The sequence below is a fragment of the Megascapheus bottae genome, chromosome 2 (assembly GCF_031878675.1).
Source record: "Megascapheus bottae isolate mThoBot1 chromosome 2, mThoBot2.hap1, whole genome shotgun sequence".
In the NCBI taxonomy this organism is placed as follows: Eukaryota; Metazoa; Chordata; class Mammalia; order Rodentia; family Geomyidae; genus Megascapheus; species Megascapheus bottae.
Genome location: NC_143510.1, coordinates 92,061,835 through 92,079,938, shown reverse-complemented (window position 1 = coordinate 92,079,938; position 18,104 = coordinate 92,061,835). Strand labels below are relative to the sequence as shown.

The following is an 18,104-nucleotide window of genomic DNA, read 5'->3' as shown; positions in this document are numbered from 1 at the left end:
GCTCAAGTGGCAGAATGCTAACCTTGGGCAAAAACTGTTGAAGGCCCTGAGTTCAAGCCCCAGTACCAAAAGATAAATTTTAAAATGTCTTTATTATAATTTTTCTTTATGTGGTACTGAGGAATCAAACCCAGGGCCTCATGCATGCTAAGTAAGCACTCTACCACTAAGCCACATTCCCAGCCCCCAAAAAGACTCATATTTCTGGGCTGGGAGCATGGCCTAGTGGTAGAATGCTTGCCTAACATGCATGAAGCCCCAGGTTCAATTCCTCGGTACCATATACATAGAAAAAGCCAGACGTGATGGCTCAAGTGGTAGAGCTCTAGCCTTGAGGAATGCCGAGACACTGCTCAGGCCCTGAGGCCAAGCCCAAAGACTGGCCAAAAAAAAAAAAGGACTCATATTTCTGAAGCAAGCAGTGGATGCTCAAGAAGTTATGTGGGCAAAAGGGAATAAATCTACTATGTCAACAGGACTCTAAATATATAACTACTAAGGTGGCAACTACCTCTTTTCAAACATCTAAGCACAAAAGAGGAAAAACATAAGAAGTTCTCAGAAGAGAGGGTTAGCTGGTCATTACTTGAGACAGCCTGGCTATGCAGGGGTAGTGGTGTAATGTTAATTATATAATTCTTTCCATTCATCTCAACTGAGCAAACTGACTTTTAATCCTGACTTGGGTGACAGTCTCTCAACCTCTTGAGATCTTAAATTCTGTTTTTTAAAGAAAGAGGCTGGACTACATATCTGTAAATATATTTGACTTATGCATCACATTACAGTATTCCAGGAACTCAATAAACAACTATTTAGTAAAGATCATTCCCTAGGGGCTGGGAATGTGGCCTAGTGATGGAGTGCTTGCCTACCATGCATGAAGCTAGGTTTCATTCCTCATTAACACAAAAACAGAAACAGCCAGAAGTGGCACTGGCTTAAGTGGTAGAGTGCTAGCTCTGAGTTAAAGAGCTCAGGAACAGCACCTAGGCCCTATGTTCAAGCCACATAACCAAATAAAAACAAAAACAAAAACCTCTCAGGCCCTGAGTTCAAGCCCCAAGAGCGGTACAAAAAAAGAAAAAGAAACAACTAGCCCCACAATATTAACCTACAGACTTAAAAGGGCTGAAGAGATAATTAGGTGCAAATTCCTTACTTTTGTCCAGAATTCAAATCAGAAGTATTTTCAGACATTTTTTTTTTTTTTTTTTTTTGCCGGTCCTGGGCTTGGGCTCAGGGCCTGAGCACTGTCCTTGGACTTTCTCAAGGCTAGCACTATACCACTTGAGCCTCAGCACCATGTCCGACCTTTTCCTATGTATGTGGTACCAAGGAATCAAACCCGGGTCTTCATGAATGCTAGGCAAGCACTCTACCACTAGGCCAAACTCCCGGCCCCAGATCTCAACTTTTCACTTCTTACAAAAGACTTTTTGCTATATTCCTAGCTAGGCCAAACTCCTGGCCCCCAGACAAATAATTTTAAAACTTAAAAAAGCTACGTGATGAAAAAAAAATACCTGAATGCTTCCTGAGAGTACAGCTGTAACTTAATTCTACAAAGTTGTGTCACTCAATCCAAAGAGTCAGAGTTCATCCAAGTTGATAAAAAAAAAAAATCTAGATATTTTTAAAGTTTTTATTCCCAAAGTACACATGTACTGTTGAACTTGTGAATATAGCATTTCTCAAGTTAGGAATGAAAAAAAGTACCTGACAGTCAATTTTCTAAATGGCTACTAATAGGAAAGTCAAGGTCAAACTGTTGAGTCTTCTCAACCCTCCCACCCAAGCATTTGAAAAACTGTCAGCTCAAAATGCTACATTTATACTCTCAGAAATCCAAATCCAAAGGTACATATCCAGCAAGTTCAATGAGGGTGGGCTGACAAGAAAAGGACTAGAAGGGCTGGGCTTCTGGCAGCAGAACTCTCATCTACTTTTTTTAAGGTTTTTTTTTTAAATTTATTACCTATCACAATGGAACAGATCACAGGTCATCCATCTCATCAGATGAGAATGTGAGCGAAACGCCCTTAGACGTACTCCAGCCAGCTTGTTCTGGCTCAACGGTAAGAGGTTACGGTTGTCATAACTACTGATTACGCGGCGACTCGGGAGGACATTCTACCACGGGTGGCCCTCGGGTCCGCAGCGTCCTCCCAAGGTGGCACCACGGAACTGGCTTCTAAAGACGCCGGGCCAGCTAGCGCTGCTGCTGAGGAGCGAAGGGAGGGCGCAGGCCCCGGCGCCCCCAGTCACCTTGTCCTCACCTTGAGGACGCGACACACCCTAGGGGACAGGAGCTGGGGCCCTCGAGACGGAAGGCGCGGTGCCTGGACTGTGGGCAGCCCGCCGCTGCCCTGACCCACGGGGCTGGCCGGGCGGGAGAAGGGCCCGGGGAGCGGTCTGGGCCGGGGACGCTTTGACCTAGGACGAGGGAAGACCGGGGGTGGATGGCACCCGAGAGAGCACGCCAAGCCGGCTCCGGCTCCGGCTCCCCGGCCCCGCCTCGCCCACCGCCGCAGGCGGAGGAGACGGCATCCCGCCCCCGGGAGTCCACACCGCCCTCGGCTCGCTCACCTGCAAACGGGTCACCAGCAGGCTATAAGGCGCCATTTTGTGCACTGACAAAGATGAAGTCGCGTGAAAGTGACGTTCGCCGCCGCGCCTTTAAAGACGGTTAGGGGGGGCGCGGCCTTCGGGGCCACGCGTCAGGAGGGAGGCGGGGCCTGGCCAGGGCGGCCGAGCCCGGCCGGCGCGGCGGGCGGGGCTCGCGGGCACGAAGCGGACTCGGAAGCGGTGGAGTCTACAGAAGCCCTTCCGGGAGCGCTGCGGAGGCGCTGCGTCCAAGGCCCAGCGCCAGAGAAAACGAACTTGCGGAAGAACACGTCGAACACCAAAACGTGTCTTTAAAAAGTAAACGCTGCCTGTAGAATCAGGGGCAGAATGTTGAGACTTGTATGAACCTGCCAGGACCTCGTTCGCCACACCAATGAAAACTCGCGTGAACGTGAACGGGATTTGGTTCGAAGCTCGTGAACGGATGGAGCCTCGCAGACCAATCACGGTGTCCTGGAGGCAGGGACGAGGAAGGTGAAAGGTCAAGCGGATGTTCCTAGAAGCTTCCGGTAGCCGGCTAGTGGAGGAGTTATGGCTAAACATCACCCTGATTTGATCTTCTGCCGCAAGCAGGCTGGTGTTGGTGAGAGCGCGCCCTGCCCAGGCTGCCCGGTGGGGTGGACGTAGGACGTGGGAGCCTCAGGGGTTCGCACCCCCGGATGCTGGCTTGCGGGCGCCCGCCGCGGCGTGGCCGGTATTGTGAGGGCGCGCTGCTCCGTGGCCGCGCGCCCGGAAGTGGGGAGCTGGCGGCCCAGGCGTCCGGCCCACGTTGGGAGCCATGATCTCTGATCTCGCAGGCCTGGGGTGGTTCGGGTAGCTTGTCCTGCAGGACTCGTTGAGAGTGGTTGCGACCTTCATTCTCATGGTCTTTTTTTTGTTTTACCTTTCTTTGATCTTGCAGCCATCGGAAGACTGTGTGAAAAATGTGAGTGCCACGCGTCCTCCCACACCCTACTCCTCCCGTGCAGCGAGCAAGTCGTTGTTTTTAAGGATTCCACACGGACTAGGAAGGTGTCTTCGTGGTAGAGTGCTTGCCTAGCATGCATGAAGCCCTGGGTTTGATTCCTCGGTACCGCATACACACACACACACAAAATAAGCTGGAAATGGTGCTGTGGCTCAAGTGCTATCCTTGAGCAAAAAATGCTCAAAGACAGTGCCCAGGCCCTGAGTTCAAGCCCTAGGACTGGCAAAACCCACGCACGCACGCGCACACACACACACACACGACTTTGAAAGGATGTTCCTGGAAGAAAGTAGATGTGCCTGGAAAGATGTGAACACTGAATACATCAGGCAGCAATCAAAGGCTCCTTCTGTCTTTCCATTCCATATTGCTCATTTGAAAGACTGCACGTTTAGATTTTGGGGAAGCAAACATTGCCAGTGTAGTGTGCCACCTAAGGTAGGGATGCCCCACACAGCACCACAAGCACGTACTAAAGGGAGACCATACTGGATAAACTAAGTCTTATGCCAGAGTAATGAAGGGCCCAAAAATCACTGTCAAGGGTAGACTACTTTATTTCCCCTTAGGAAAAGGCCAAGGACTGGAAGAAGTACTTGCTAATCAGCGTGGTTGCATTCCCTTTACAGGTGATGGCAAGTGTGTGATCTGTGACTCCTATGTGCGCCCCTGCACTCTGGTGCGCATTTGTGATGAGTGTAACTATGGATCTTACCAGGGCCGCTGTGTGATCTGTGGAGGCCCCGGAGTGTCCGACGCCTACTATTGTAAAGAGTGCACTATCCAGGAGAAGGATGTGAGTGTGGACAGAACTTGCATTTGACCTTTTCTCTTTGTATTTTGTAGTGCTTTGCCATCCACAGCAGTTTCCTCTGGTCTGTGGAGATTATGATATTTAGCTAATTACCTAGGTTATAATTTCTTCAAGTTCTCTGAACCAAGCTGAGTGTAGCGCGATAAAAAGGTACTTCAAGGGTAAAAATGCAAATGAAGCAAATCTTTCTCAACACCAGCAATTTGGAGAGCCCTCTATTTTTTTTGAGGGGGGGGTAGTCATGAAGCCTGACCTCTGGGCCTGGCCACTGTCCCTGAGACCACCCTACCCCTAGAGCCCCAGCCCCACTTCCCATTTTCTAGTGATTAATTGGAGGTAAGAGTCTCAGGTCTTTTGTGCCTGGGCTAGCTTTGAACCTTGATCCTCAGACTCAGATCTCAGCCTCCTGAGTAGCTAGGATTACATGTGTGAGCCACTGCACCCAGTCTCCCTCTCTATTTCCTTGCTCCCTTTCTGTGATGATTTTGTGTGTGCTTGAACTTGGACCTGGACACTGTCCCTGAGTTGTTTTGCTTAAGGCTCGCTCTCTACCACTTAAGCCACAGCTCCACTTCTGACTTAAGAGTCTCACAGCCTTTCCTGTCTGGAGTAGCTTTGAACCATAATCCTAAAATCTCAGCCTCCTGAGTAAGCTAGAATTACAGATAAGAGCCAGTGGTGTCTGACTTTGGCTCTGTGATTGTTCTTATTCAGAAATGACATCCAGCGTTTGGTCTATAATAGGTACTCTGTCTTTAATGTTCTGTCTCTCTTCCTGTCTGTCTATCTGTCCCAGTGTATAGACAGTGCTGGCCTTGTTTTTGTGGTCTGCTGACTCAGCCTCCACTCCTTCCCTCCTCCCCCATTGTTGATATTACAAGTGTGTGTGCCACAGGATGCACTCTAATTCTCTTGAATCTACCATCATTGTAGACTTTATGAAAAATTGGGTTTGAGGTAATTCTTGTTGCTTTCACCATCAAGTGGTTAAAAAAATTCCTTTATGTATTTCAAAATTGATGATGGGGTTTTGTTTTTATCCTTCAACATTGTGTACAGGACTGCCTCAATAGTATCATTCAACTCCCTGAGCCAAAGGCATGTAGAAGGTGCCAGGGTACAGTTTAGACTTTTACCTTAGATCCATACCAGCATGAATGATTAGATTTATGTGTGTCGGGGTTGGGGCTTGAACTTAGGGCTTCACACTCTGGCTTAGTGTTTTGGTTTATTCTGAATGTTGGCACTAGCACTCGAGCTCTTCTAGTTGTTTGCTGGTTAATTAGAGATAAGTCACTCCAATTTGCCTGGGCTGGCTTTGTACTATGACCCTACATCTCAAGCTCCTGAGCACCTAGGATTACAAGTCTGAGCCACCACTACCAACAAGCTTGTTATTCTTCTCTTTTCTTTTTCTTGGGGGGTTGGAGGGGAGTGGTGGGGTTGGTTATAGGGCTTAAACTCAGGGCTTGAGTATTGTCCCTGAGCCTCTTTGTGCTCAAGGCTAGTGCTCTACCATTTGAGCCACAGTGACACTTTCCAGGTTTTGAGTGGCTAATTGGAGATGAGAGTCTTACAGGGACTTTACTGCCTGGGCTGCCTTTGAACTGCAATCCTCAGATCTTGGCCTCCCCAGTAGCTGAGCTTACAGGCATAAGCCACCAGTATCCATCAAGATTATCATCATATCATCATCATATTTATTTATTTTACCAGTCATGGGGCTTGACCTCAGGTCCTGGGCACTGTCCTTTAGCTTTGTCAATGATAGCATGCTACCACTTGAACCACAGCACTAGCTTTTTCTGTGTATGTGGTGCTGAGAAATTGAACACAGGACTTCACTTCATGTACAATAGGTAAGCAGTCTTTTTTTTTTTTTTTTTTTTTGCTGGTCCTGGGGCTTAATCTCAGGGCCTGAGCACTAGCCTTGGGCTTTCTCAAGGCTTCTTGAGCTACAATACCACTTCCAACTTTTGGTAAATATATGGTACTGAGGAATCAAACCTGGGTCTTCATGCATGCTAGGCAAGCACTCTACCACCAGGGCAAACTTCCAGCCCCATCCCTGAGATTCTTTGTGCTCAAGTATAGCGCTCTACCATTTGAGCCACAGCACCACTTTCCTTATTATTCTTATGACAGATTATGAGGAATTATATGTAACCTACTAGGCTAATAGAGTATAGGCTTGCCTGATCTACCCTAAGGCAAAATATATGCTTATATTCCATGAGTAGAATACAGGTAGTTTGCCAGTGTTATCTTCCTTATTCTTCACAGCAGCTTTGTTAAATAGGAGTCATTATTATTGTCCCCATTTTTTACAGTTCTTCTAGCCATAAGTGACAAACCAGGCTGTGTAGCTACACCCTGTGGTGTCCATATTACATCATATTGGAATTCATAAATCCTCTGGGTGTGTGCCTATGTAAGGAAAAAGAGCCCAACCATCTCTACACATATAGATGCCGACTATCCCCAGTACATGAGCCAAATGGGACTGTGTGAGAGTGTGTGTATGTTTATCTAGCAGTTCTTCAACTACCTGAGGAGTCTGGTTTGTTTTGGTTTTGTTGTTGTTGTTGTTGTTATTTTAGTCCATGCTGGGGATTGAACTCTAGGCCTGAGTACTGTCCCTGAGCAGATTAGTCTCAGAGTTTCCTGCCAGGACTGGCTTTGAAACGCAATCCTCAGATCTCAGCTCTTGAGTAGCTAGGATTATAGGCATAAGCCAACTGAAGAGTCTGTTTTAAGGAGAAGAGTTTCTTAAACTTTTACATGTTTATAGTGAGTACTTAGCTGGCATGAGCTTGCAAGCAGAGAATGCCTAATAAATGTTAATTGCCGTCTGGCTTGTTGGCACATCATGGGTGACCTGATACCTTTGAATCCATCTGCCTCATTCTGTACCTGAAAATTAGTTTAAATGTTACTTCCCCTATTTCCCATTATACGGGAAGATTCTGAAGATATTGAGAAGGCATGTGGCTCACATTTACTCAGTGCTGGTTTCCGAGGGACCCAGCCCAGTTGGTGACATGATCTGGCCTCTCATCCTTCTGATCATCATCACGTAGATTAAGTGCCCAGCGTTTTTTCCATGTGGTAATCTTCCCTCAACAAAAGCACCTCCCATCATTGTTCTCTTCCTGCAGCTTTCATAATTGATAAGAAAATGAGGCCAGTAAGTGAAGCCCGGTGTCCTCATTTTTAGTTTGTCAAGGTGAGAGAGTAACCAGGAGTCAGGATGCTCGCTGTGATACCACAAAACAACTTGTAATTTCTTAGTTTCTCAGCATTTTAATCCCCTTTACTGCTCTAACTAAACCATCTTCTTACCTCTCCCAGAGAATAAGAAAAATAGCAGTCATATTTAATCTTTTTTTTTTTTTAATTTTCTCCCTTCTGGTACTAGAGATTGAACTCAAGTCTCAGTAATGCTTTTGAATTCTGTCTAATACAGATATGGCAGCTAAGGTTTACAAATGGGATGACAGTCTTATACTCCTATGTCCCGCTTTTTATTGAGATGGAATCTCGTACTTGCTTGCCCATGCCCAAGCCATAATCCTACCTATTACAACCTAAGGAGCAGGAATTACAGGCAGCTCCTGGCTCCCCTCTGGGGAGTAGAGTGTAACGTAAGTGGTAGAAACATGGGCCTACCAAGGTGGAATCTTGAATTTCATCCCTAGTATCCCTAAAAGAAAAAAGAAGAGACAGGCACCAGTGGTTCACACCTGGTATACTACTGGCTCCTCAGGAGGCCACTGAGTTCTGAAGATCACGGTCAAAACCAGCCCAAGCAGGAAAGTTCACGATACGAAGTCCCCAGTTAACCAGCAGACAACTGGAAGTGGAGCTGAGATTTAAAATAGTGGAGTGCTGTACTCAGCAGATCTCAGGGACAGTGCTCAAGTTCTGAGTTCACACCCCACAATAGACCCCCCCCCCCCCAGAAAAAAAAGACAGCGAAACAAAAAGCCAACATTCATGTCTTTATTTTACTGCTAATATGCTACATGTTGCATTGTGAGAATTTTTACAAATAAATAAGAAATATATATTCTCAAGCAGTGCTTTTATTGAAAGTTAAGTACTTGAAGGTTTTTGTTTGTTTTGATTTTTGTTGTTTGTTGTTTGTTTTGTTTTTGTTTTTTGCCAGTCTTGGGCTTTGGCTCAGGGCCTGAGCGCTGTACTTGGTTTTTCTCCAAGTTCTAATAAGGGAGAGTGGGCCAGGAGCTTAGCCTAGTGATAGAGTACTTGTCTAGCATTCATGAAGCTCTGGGTTTGATTTCTCCATATCACATACTCAGAAAAGGCCAGAAATGGTGCTGTGGCTTAAGTAGCAGAAAGTGTCCAAAGACAGTGCCCAGGCCCTGTGTTCAAGCCCTAGGACTGGCAAAAAGTAAATAAGGGAAAGAAAAGGGTTGAATTAGATTGGATATATGTATACTTTTTTTTTTTTTGCCAGTCCTGGGCTTGAGCTCAGGGCCTGAGCACTACTATCCTTGGACTTTCTCAAGGCTAGAATTCTACCACTTGAGCCTCAGCACCACTTCCAGCTTTTTCTATATATGTGGTACCAAGGAATCGAACCCGGGTCTTCGTGCTTGCTAGGCAAGCACTTTAACCACTAGGCCAAGTTCCTGGCCCCATATGTATACATTTTTAAAAGTATTGTCATAGTGATGTATAGAGGGGATACAGGTGGTGGGGACATTACTGTTGAACATTGTTACCCCTTCCCATGTTTTTCTCACATTTTCCCTCATATATATATATACATACACATTTGTAGAAATATCTCAGGTGAGATCTGTGATGTTACTGTTTGCTAATTAAAAATAAAGCTGGGCCAGGAGTTTGGCCAAGCAAGAACGAAGACCCTGATTTGATTCCTTGGTACCATATACATAGAAAAAGCCTGAAGTGGTAGCTAAAGTAGTAGAGCTCTGTCCTTGAGAAAACCCAAGGACTATACTCAAACCATGAGTTCAAGCCCTGGACAGCAAAAAAAAAAAAGCTTCAAGTGGCCCAGGAGCATAGCCTGCTGATAGAGTGCTTGCCTAGAATGTACAAAGTCCTGAGTTTGATTCCTCAGTACCACAAACAGAAAAAGCCAAAATGGTGCCGTGGTTCAAAGTGGTAGAACCCTGGCCTTGAGAAAAAGTCAGAACTGACAAAAATAAAAATAAAATAAAAAACAAAGCTTCAGCAGGGTCCGGGGGTTCACACCTGTAATCCTAGCTATTCAGGACGCTGAGATCTGAGTATCAGGCTGGCTGCTTCAAAGCCAGACAGGGCACTAAAGTATTAAAGTCTGTGAGACTCTTTAACTACTAGAAAATGGAAAATGGAGCTGTGGCTCCAGGGGTAGGGCAGTAGCCGTGAGCTGTAGAGCTCAGTGACAACACCCAGGCCCAGAGTTCAAGCCCTACAACTGACCAAAAAAATACAATAATAATAATAAAGCTTCAGGTAGAAAATGTAATACTGTTAGTTTTCCAAACTGATGTAGTATTTTTTGTTTTGTTTTGGTCTTTGATATTTATTAAACAATTGTGGATTCAATGAATTTTTACTAGGCAAAAAAGGGAACACCCCTCCTCCCCCAGTTAAATAATAAGCCCAGCATGGTATAACACAGCTATAGTCTTAGCTATGCAGCAGGTAGGAAGATCTTGGATGGCCTAGGCTAAAATCAGAACCTATCCAAAAAATAAAAACAGGGCTGGATATTTGACCTAGTGGTAGAGAGCATGAAGACCCAGATTTAATTCCTCTGTACCACATACAAATGATGCTGTGGCTCAAGTGGTAGAGCTCTAGCCTTGAGAAAGCCCAAGGACAGTGCTCAGGCCCTGAGTTCAAGGCCCAGGACTGGCGGGGGAAAAAAAGGCTGGAGTTGGTTCAAGTGGTAAAGAACATTGCAAGACCTTGAATTGAGAATCTCAGTCCCCATGAAAAGAAAGAAATCTGCCAGGTCCCAGTGGCTCAACCTCTAATCCTAGCTGCTCAAGAGGCTGAGATCTGAAAATCAAAGCCAGCCCAGGCAGGAGATTCTTATCTCCAATTAACCATTAGGAAACCAGAAGTGGGGGCCGGGAGTTATGCCTAGTAGTAGAATGCTTGCCTTGTATGAACAAAGGCCCAGGGTTCAATACCACACTCATAGAAAAAAAAAAGCTGGAAGCAGTGCTGTGGTTCAAGCCTTGAGAAAAAGTCCAAGGACAATGCTCAAGCGCTGAGTTCAAGTCCCATGACTGGCAAAGAAGAAAAAAAAAAAACATTAGTGGTACTGTAGCTCAGAGCAGTAGAACATAAGCCTTTAACAAAAAAAGAGCTTAGGGACAGCACTTAGGCCCCGAGTTCAAGACCCCATGACCGACAAAGAAAAAAGAACAACTCAGGTGCTGCTGTATTTAGAATCAAGCTTTTGGCCTTTTGGGGGAGTTGGGCAGTATGCTATTGTAGAACTTGAATTCAGAACCTCAAGCTCTTCCTCAGCATTTCCACTCAAGGTTGGTACTCTGCCGCCTGAACCAGGCCTTCAGTGAATTGACTATTAGCATCTCAGATTTGTCTATCCAGGCTGGTTTTGAACCATAATTCTCAGATCTCTGCTTGCTGAGTAATGCTGTAGGCATAACCCACTGATACACAGCAAACTTGAGGTACTAGGGATTTGAACTGGTACAAGCTCAGTAGTTAAGAGCTTTACAACTTCAGCGACCTTAAGCGCCGCCCCCCCCCCCTTTTTTGTGTGTGTGTTTACTTTAGTTTGTTTGCCTGCCAGTACTGGGGCTTGGTCCCTGGGTGCCATGCTTTAGCTTTTATAATCAAGGTTGTAGTTTGAGCTACAATTCCACTTCAGCTTTTTACTGGTTAATTAGAAATAAGTCTATGGACTTTTCTTTCTCTGGGCTGCCTTTGAACTGGGATCCTCAGACCCCTACTGAGCAAGTAGGATTACAAGTGTGAGTCACTGGTGCCCAGCTCAGATTTTTATCTTAAATCATCCTTTAGTCAAGCTCAAAGAACTAACTAACTCTTCTGCTCTGCTTTCCAGAGAGATGGTTGCCCAAAGATTGTCAATTTGGGGAGCTCTAAGACAGATCTGTTCTATGAACGTAAAAAATATGGCTTCAAGAAGAGGTGATTAGTGGGTGAGTCCAGCCTCATGCCATCAAGTTACTGCAGCTGCCAGAAAAGACATCTACCACCAGCAGAAAGGAAGTAAAGCCCAGCATCACCAAAACTGCCTGTTAGTGAGTTGGCACTTGCCAGCCTTTCCTTCCCGCACCCAGATGGGTGATGGGTGGGGATGGAATAAGATTCTTCAGAGAGCAGTCTGACAAACATCAGAAATTGATGGTCTCATGCATTTTCTTGAATGCAAGAACCAAGACCAACACAATTCCTCTCTGAGGAATTGAAGCCACCCCCCCAGTGAAAAGCATGTTCTCTCAACCCCGCTGATGGCACTTGTCCTTGATGGCTCTGTGTGGCTGGGCGCCATAGGACTCCAAGTGTGACGTGAGCTTTTCATCTTGTAACGCTCACCAGGTGGTGCTGGTTTCAGGTTATTTTTCTGCTGAGAAATTGGAAACCCTTTCTGTTGCTATTGTTTTAATAAAGTTGGTGTTTATTTTCTGGTTGTCAGTCCTTGAACTTTAGGAGTCTCTTTTATTCATCTAGGAATTTATGGCTCAAAGTAGAGATTGTAGGATTCATGAAGCACCTTGTTCTCTGACACAAGAAGGAACTCAAGGCCATCCACTTTTTTGTGTGTTATTTTGGTAAGTTCATGGATATTCACTTTGAGTACAAGCTTTTTTTTTTTCTCTCCCCCCCTCCCCCATAGTACTGGAGTTTAAACTCAGACTCATTCTTTTTTTTTTTCTTTAATATTTTATTTATTTATTTATTTATTGCCAGTCCTGGGTCTTGAGCTCAGGGCCTGAGCACTGTCCTTGGACTTTCTCAAGGCTAGAGCTCTACCACTTGATCCTCAGCACTACTCTGGCTTTTTTCTGTGTATGTGGTACCCAGGAATCGAACCCGGGTCTTCGTGCATGCTAGGCAAGCACTCTACCACTAGGCCAAACTCCCGGCCTAAACTCAGACTCATTCTGAACCACCTTCACCTATGTTTGCACTGGTGATTTTGACATAGCATCATTGCGTAGGCCACAACTGTTTTACACTTCACTGCTCTACTTGGATAATAGGAACATGCCACTGTGCCCAAATATTGGTTGAGAAGGGATCTCACATGTATACCCAGGCTCACCTCGAACTGCCATCCTCCTAATCTCAACCATCTTCCAAAGTGAGGATTACAAACAGCCACTGTGCCAGTTTGCAAATTTTTCTGTGTGTCCCAGAACTGGGATTTGAACTCCCAGAGTCTCCCTTGGCCTTCTTGCTCATGGCTCATACACTACCACTTCAACCATGCCTCCAGTTTTGCTGGTTGATAGAAGATGAAATCTCGTATGTTTTTCTTCCTGGGCTGGCTTTGAACTGCAGTCCTTTATGTCAGCCTCTTGAGTAGCTAGGATTACAGGAGTGAGACACTAGTGCCTAGCTGCCGTAACTAGTTTTGAAATAGGGTCTCACTTTATGCAGTCCTTGGTTATGATCCTCCTGCGCTGCCTGTTGTTGCTGGGGATGGCAGGCATGTGCCATTGCACTCAGACACTGGATGAGGCCCGGGGCCTAAACTGAGAGCCTGGGCACTGTTCTTGAGTTTTCTCAAGGCTAGCTAGCACTCTTACCACTTAAGCCACAGCACCGGATCTGGCTTTTCTGTGTATGTGGTTCCAAGGCTTTGTGCATGCTAGGTGAGCACTCTACCAGTAGGGTACATTCCAGGCCCAACCTTTTGAACTTTTTGTTTGTTTGCCAGTCCTGGACTTGAGCTAAGAGCCTGAGCACTGTCCTTGGATTTTCTTAAGGCTAGACAGAGTTCTACCACTTGAGCCTCAGCACCATTTCCAGCTTTTTTTTTTTTTTTTCTGTGTACATGGTACCAAGGAATTGAACTGGGGTCTTCATGCATGTTAGCAAGCACTCTTACCACTAGGCCAAACTCGAACTTTTATACTCAAACTGGCTTCAAACCACAATCCCCCAGTCTCCCTCTCCAAGCAGCTAGGATTATAGGCTTGAGCCATCACACCTGGGCATTGTTTCATTTTTTTATCTGTTGATTTCTCTAAGAACTGCTCCCCACCCTGTCTTGCTCAGCTCCCTCCTACTCATCCTTCAGACCTGAGCCAAACATGTCCTCAGATGTCTCCCAACCCACAATCGTAACTTCCCTTTGTACTCCCACACAGCGTCCTGAGTGTGCTCTGCAAACAGTGATTTCTGACTAGCATCTCTGAGGCTTTGTACTGCCCAGCAGAGCCCAGGTATTCAGTGTTGAATGAATAGCTGAAGTCAAGGGAACCAGAGAACAAACTAAGCTTTAAAGGATACCAAATGGGGGCCGGGAGTTTGGCCTAGTGGTAGAGTACTTACCTAGCATGCATGAAAACCCGGGTTCGATTCCTCAGTACCACATACATAGGGAAAAAAAAGCTGGAAGTGGAGCAATGGCTCAAGTGGTAGAGCTCTAGCCTTGAGAAAGTCTAAGGACAGTGCTCAAGCCCTAAATTCAAGGCCCAGGACTGGCAAAAAAAAAAAATTAAGGATGCCAAATAGGGAAGGGTAGACGGCATTTGTGCTTCAGGAAAAGTCTTGAGCCTGGTGATGTGTTTGGGAAGCTTGGGAAAGTTCTAAAGTACCAATTGGGAGTCAAGGTAAGATCATTTTCAGATTATAATTAAAAGCCAGGTACTAGATAGCCTAGCTACCCAAGATGTGATATATGAGGATGCGAAGTGTAGTTCAAGCAGAAAAGTCTGTGAGACTTATTTCCAATCAAATGCCTGGAAGGAAAAATAAATTACAATTGGCTTAATGTTGGTATGTACCACGAATTCAAATATTTTGTAAATGCAGGCCATGGTGGCTCACGTCTGTAATCCTAGCTACTCTGGAGGCTGAGATCTGAGGATCCTGGTTCAAAGCCAGCCCAGGCACTAAAGAATGTGAGACTCTTAATCTCTAATTAATTACTAGAAAACTGGAAGTGGGGCTGTGGCTCAAGGGGTAGGGTGGTAGCCTTGAGCTGAAGAGCTCAGGTACAGTGCCCAAGCTCAGAGTTCAAGCTCCATGACCCCCCCAAAAAATTTTGTAAAGCAGTAATTTTACAGAAAATAACAGGTGCTTTTTTTTTGTTTGTGAAGATGCATGGTATCAAGCCCAGAGCTTCTGTGCACATCCCAGGTAAGTCTACCATCAAACTAGATTGTCAGCCCTCTGTTGCTTAATAACAACCCAGCATAATTACTGGTGTTCATTTCCATTACTGAAGTAAGCACTACTACCTGCCTAGGTGTAGTTCTCTTGAGTGTATGATTAGTATTCCTATTATTGTATTCGGTTTTCTAGGTTAAATTTATGGTTCTGTTTCCACATTTTCCCATGCATGTACTCTGAACATACATGGCCATTTAATCCCTTGAACATTGCTAAGACCCAGATAGCATCTTAGCTATCTATTCCACGACTGAACTCCAACTTTAGGTCCTTCTGCCTTAGCAGCAGGGATTATAAGAATGACCACATTGCTAATGCAAAAAAAAAATAAGTGTGGGCTTTACAATTCTAGTCTGCTCCACTGTTGACCTTTATCAAGTCATTTAGTCACTATTTCTGGATAATCATGCCTTCTTTGTAAGGGGTGAAGATTAAATCTAATTAAGTGTCTGACCCTTACTAATAAGGCCTCATATGCCATGCCAGGTACCAGGGGCTCACACTTGTAATTCTAGCTACTGAGGAGGCTGAGATCTGATTATTGCAGTTTGAAGTCTCCAGTTAACCATAGAAACCCAGCAGTAGTGCTGCAGCTTAAGTGATAGAACACTAGCCCTTGAGCAAAAGAGCAGGGACCAAGCACCAATCTCAAGCCCCGTAAGTACCAGCAAAAAGAAAAGCCCTTATGGGACCAGGAGTTTGGCCTAGTGGTGGAGTGCTTGTCTAGCATGCATAAAAACCCTGGTTTGATTCCTTGGTACCACATACATAGTAAAAAACCGGAAGTGGTGCTGTGGCTTAAGTGGTAGAGTTCTGGCCTTGAGAAAAAGTCCCAGGACAGTGCTCAGGCCCTGAGTTTAGGCTCCATGACTGGCAAAAAAATGAAAATAAAATTCTACATAGCCAACAGACAAGATAAAATAATGGCATTCGCAGGGAAGTGGATGAATCTAGAGCGAATCATGTTGAGTAAGACAAGTCAAGACCTAAGGATCAAAAGGTGCATGGTATCCTTAATATGTGGCTATTAAATCCAGAGAGTACAAGAGTACAACCCAAAGCTATGGACATGATAATGGAAATATAAACATAACTATATAGACATAAAAACCTATGACTCTATAGACATAATGTTTTATTTCATAAATTAATATGTTTCTATGACATACAAACCCTTAGCCTAATTGTGATTAAATTCTATACTAAGTCCCAGTGATTGTAAATAGAGATTCCCTCCTTGAACACTTGTATGTTAAACTTGTCATTTAAAATATGATGTAAAAATCAACGTTAATAAATTCTTTTAAAAAAATAAAAAGAAAATTCAAAAAAAGAAAAGGCCTTATGTAAAATTCTTGTAGATGGGTGTTGGTAGCTTAAGGCTACAGTCATTAGCTACTTAGGAGACTGAGGTCTGAGAATCGTAGTTCAAAGCCATCCTGGGTAAAGAAGTCCATGAGAGTGAGTCTTACCTCAAATTAACCACCAAAATCTAAGAGGGCTGGGAGTTTGGCCTTGTGGTAGAGTGCTTGCCTAGCATGCACAAACATCTGAGGTTTGATTCCTTGGTACCACATACATAGAAAAAGCTGGAGATGGTGCTGTGGCTCAAGTGGTAGAGCCCTAGCCTTGAGAAAGCCCAAGGATAGGACTCAGCCCTGAGTTCAGTCCCCAGGACTGGTAAAAAACTAACTAACTAAAAAGCTGAGGTGTGACTTAAATGGTAGAGTGCCACCCTTGAGTGAAAACACTAAGGAACGGCACCCAGACCCCACGTTCAAACCCCAATACTGACACACACATAAAAAGCAAACAATTTGCCCTCAGCAGCCATTTTCCCAAAGTCAGTTTCTGTTGTGGCTGTCTGTTCCTGCCCAGCTACAGAAGTATATGAGAAGACTCAAACTACAGACCATTTTCCTAGATACTTCAATGAAACAATACCAAATTTTTACCCAGATTAGAGACTCATCCTGAGTTAACTGGAGCCAGTTATGACCAGCCTGACTTGTCACTGGCACCAGAACTACCTGGCATAACTGGCTTTACTCAGAGACAGGAGTTGCCTGTCTTTCCCACCCCGCTCCCCACACTGGGTTGCTCCCCAAACCCACTATTTTGAAGGTGTGTGCCTTCACCACATATGATTATTCAAAATGGGAGGTGAAGGTGGAATGCTTGAGGAGGAGCTCGACTCACAATTATGCCCTGGTAAGGTGAAAGCACATGCTGGGATAGAGGAAAAAAAAAAAAAGGTCACCACATGATAAGTGGAGACAATTGCAGTGAACGAGTAGGGGTACTGCTCAGGGCCTGTGTTTCCAGCAGGGCAGGAGAGAGTCAAACACAAGCATGAACATGCAGAAACTTCCTCTTAGGGACTCAATCCGTTCTCACGCCTGCACGGCATGGCAGCAGACGTCTACCTCATTCCTGCTAACACAGACACCATGCCTCCTCTCCACGAGCCAATCAGATGCCGCCCCACCCCGCCCGCCGACCAATCAGAGGCCTGTTGCTACCCCGAGAGTCAATTTTTAGCTTGGTGGGGGCAGAGGAGCCGAGGGGTCGGGGGGTTGCGTCTCTGCCACGGTGGGTCGCGCAGGCGGGGAGGAGATGTGGAGAGCCGGGGAGAAGGAAGGGGAGGTGGAAGCAGGGAAAGCCGAGGAGGCGTGTGCGTGTGTGCGCGCGTGACGCCGTGCTACTCGCTGACGCACGAAGCAAGTAGTCCCCGGCGGTGCCCGCGGCGGGAGCGCGGCGGCGTGGGGAGGCCTCGCTCCGGCCCCCGCCCGCCGGTCCCGGTGGAGTTCGCCCTGCAGCTCGGCGTTTCCCCGCTTCAGTTCCAGAGCGAGCGTGCTGAGAACCTCACGCTGCCTTTGCCCCTTGCTCTCTCCTCCCCCTCCGCCCCCGGGGGGGGGGGGAAGCGAGCAGGGAAACTAAAATGCAAACTGTAACTGGAAACTTGGAGACCTCCCCACCCCACGCGGGTGCCGGGGCCGCCGCCGAGGGGCCGGGACGGTCAAGAGCGAGACCAACCAGGCGAGGCTGCGAACTGGGGAGGGGCCCTGCGTCCCCGCGCCCTCCACCTGTCAATCCAGGCCGCGGGTGACCTCAGCCGGGCACCCGCCCTCCCCGCCCTGCACCCAGCTTCGCCCCGCACTGTCACTCAGGGAGAACGGCCAAAGTCCGGCGGGCCTGGCACGCCCGCCCGTCCACCGGCCTGACTTCACCTCCATCGTCGGAGGTGCAGGTGTGCAGGGCTCCCTCGCCCGCCCTGCCTGCGCGGGTCACCACGGAGCGATTGGGGTCTCCAGCTGG

At 46.4% G+C, this 18,104-nt stretch overlaps 2 protein-coding genes across 3 annotated transcripts in view; one reads left to right on the top strand and one right to left on the bottom strand.

The window, feature by feature from the left end:
• Positions 1-2,695, bottom strand: part of Aco2 (aconitase 2) — a 32,531-nt gene extending 29,836 nt beyond the window's left edge. The window contains exon 1 of one of the 2 annotated variants that reach the window (XM_090328805.1): positions 2,590-2,695. In XM_090328805.1, coding sequence (XP_090184931.1) covers positions 2,590-2,625 — 36 coding nt within the window. In that variant the 5' untranslated portion in view covers positions 2,626-2,695. Of the gene's footprint in view, positions 1-1,978; positions 2,068-2,589 lie in introns of those variants that run through there. The other variant, XM_090328806.1, reaches the window with a different exon arrangement.
• Positions 2,696-2,770: 75 nt separating this feature from the next.
• Phf5a (PHD finger protein 5A) lies at positions 2,771-11,826 on the top strand. The gene is made up of 4 exons (XM_090328807.1): positions 2,771-3,211; positions 3,530-3,553; positions 4,225-4,391; positions 11,485-11,826. Exons 1-4 carry the CDS (start codon positions 3,160-3,162, stop codon positions 11,572-11,574), a joined length of 333 nt encoding a protein of 110 aa, XP_090184933.1. The 5' UTR covers positions 2,771-3,159; the 3' UTR covers positions 11,575-11,826.
• The last annotated feature ends 6,278 nt before the right edge of the window (positions 11,827-18,104 follow it).

What these genes read in the sequence shown, in the direction of transcription:
- Phf5a (XM_090328807.1), top strand. Translation starts at nt 3,160, where the DNA reads ATGGCTAAACATCACCCTGATTTGATCTTCTGCCGCAAGCAGGCTGGT. An exon ending in CCGCAAGCAGGCTGGTGTTG is followed by an intron (nt 3,212 to 3,529) that starts GTGAGAGCGCGC and finishes TTGATCTTGCAG; the next exon opens with CCATCGGAAGACTGTGTGAA. An exon ending in CGGAAGACTGTGTGAAAAAT is followed by an intron (nt 3,554 to 4,224) that starts GTGAGTGCCACG and finishes TTCCCTTTACAG; the next exon opens with GTGATGGCAAGTGTGTGATC.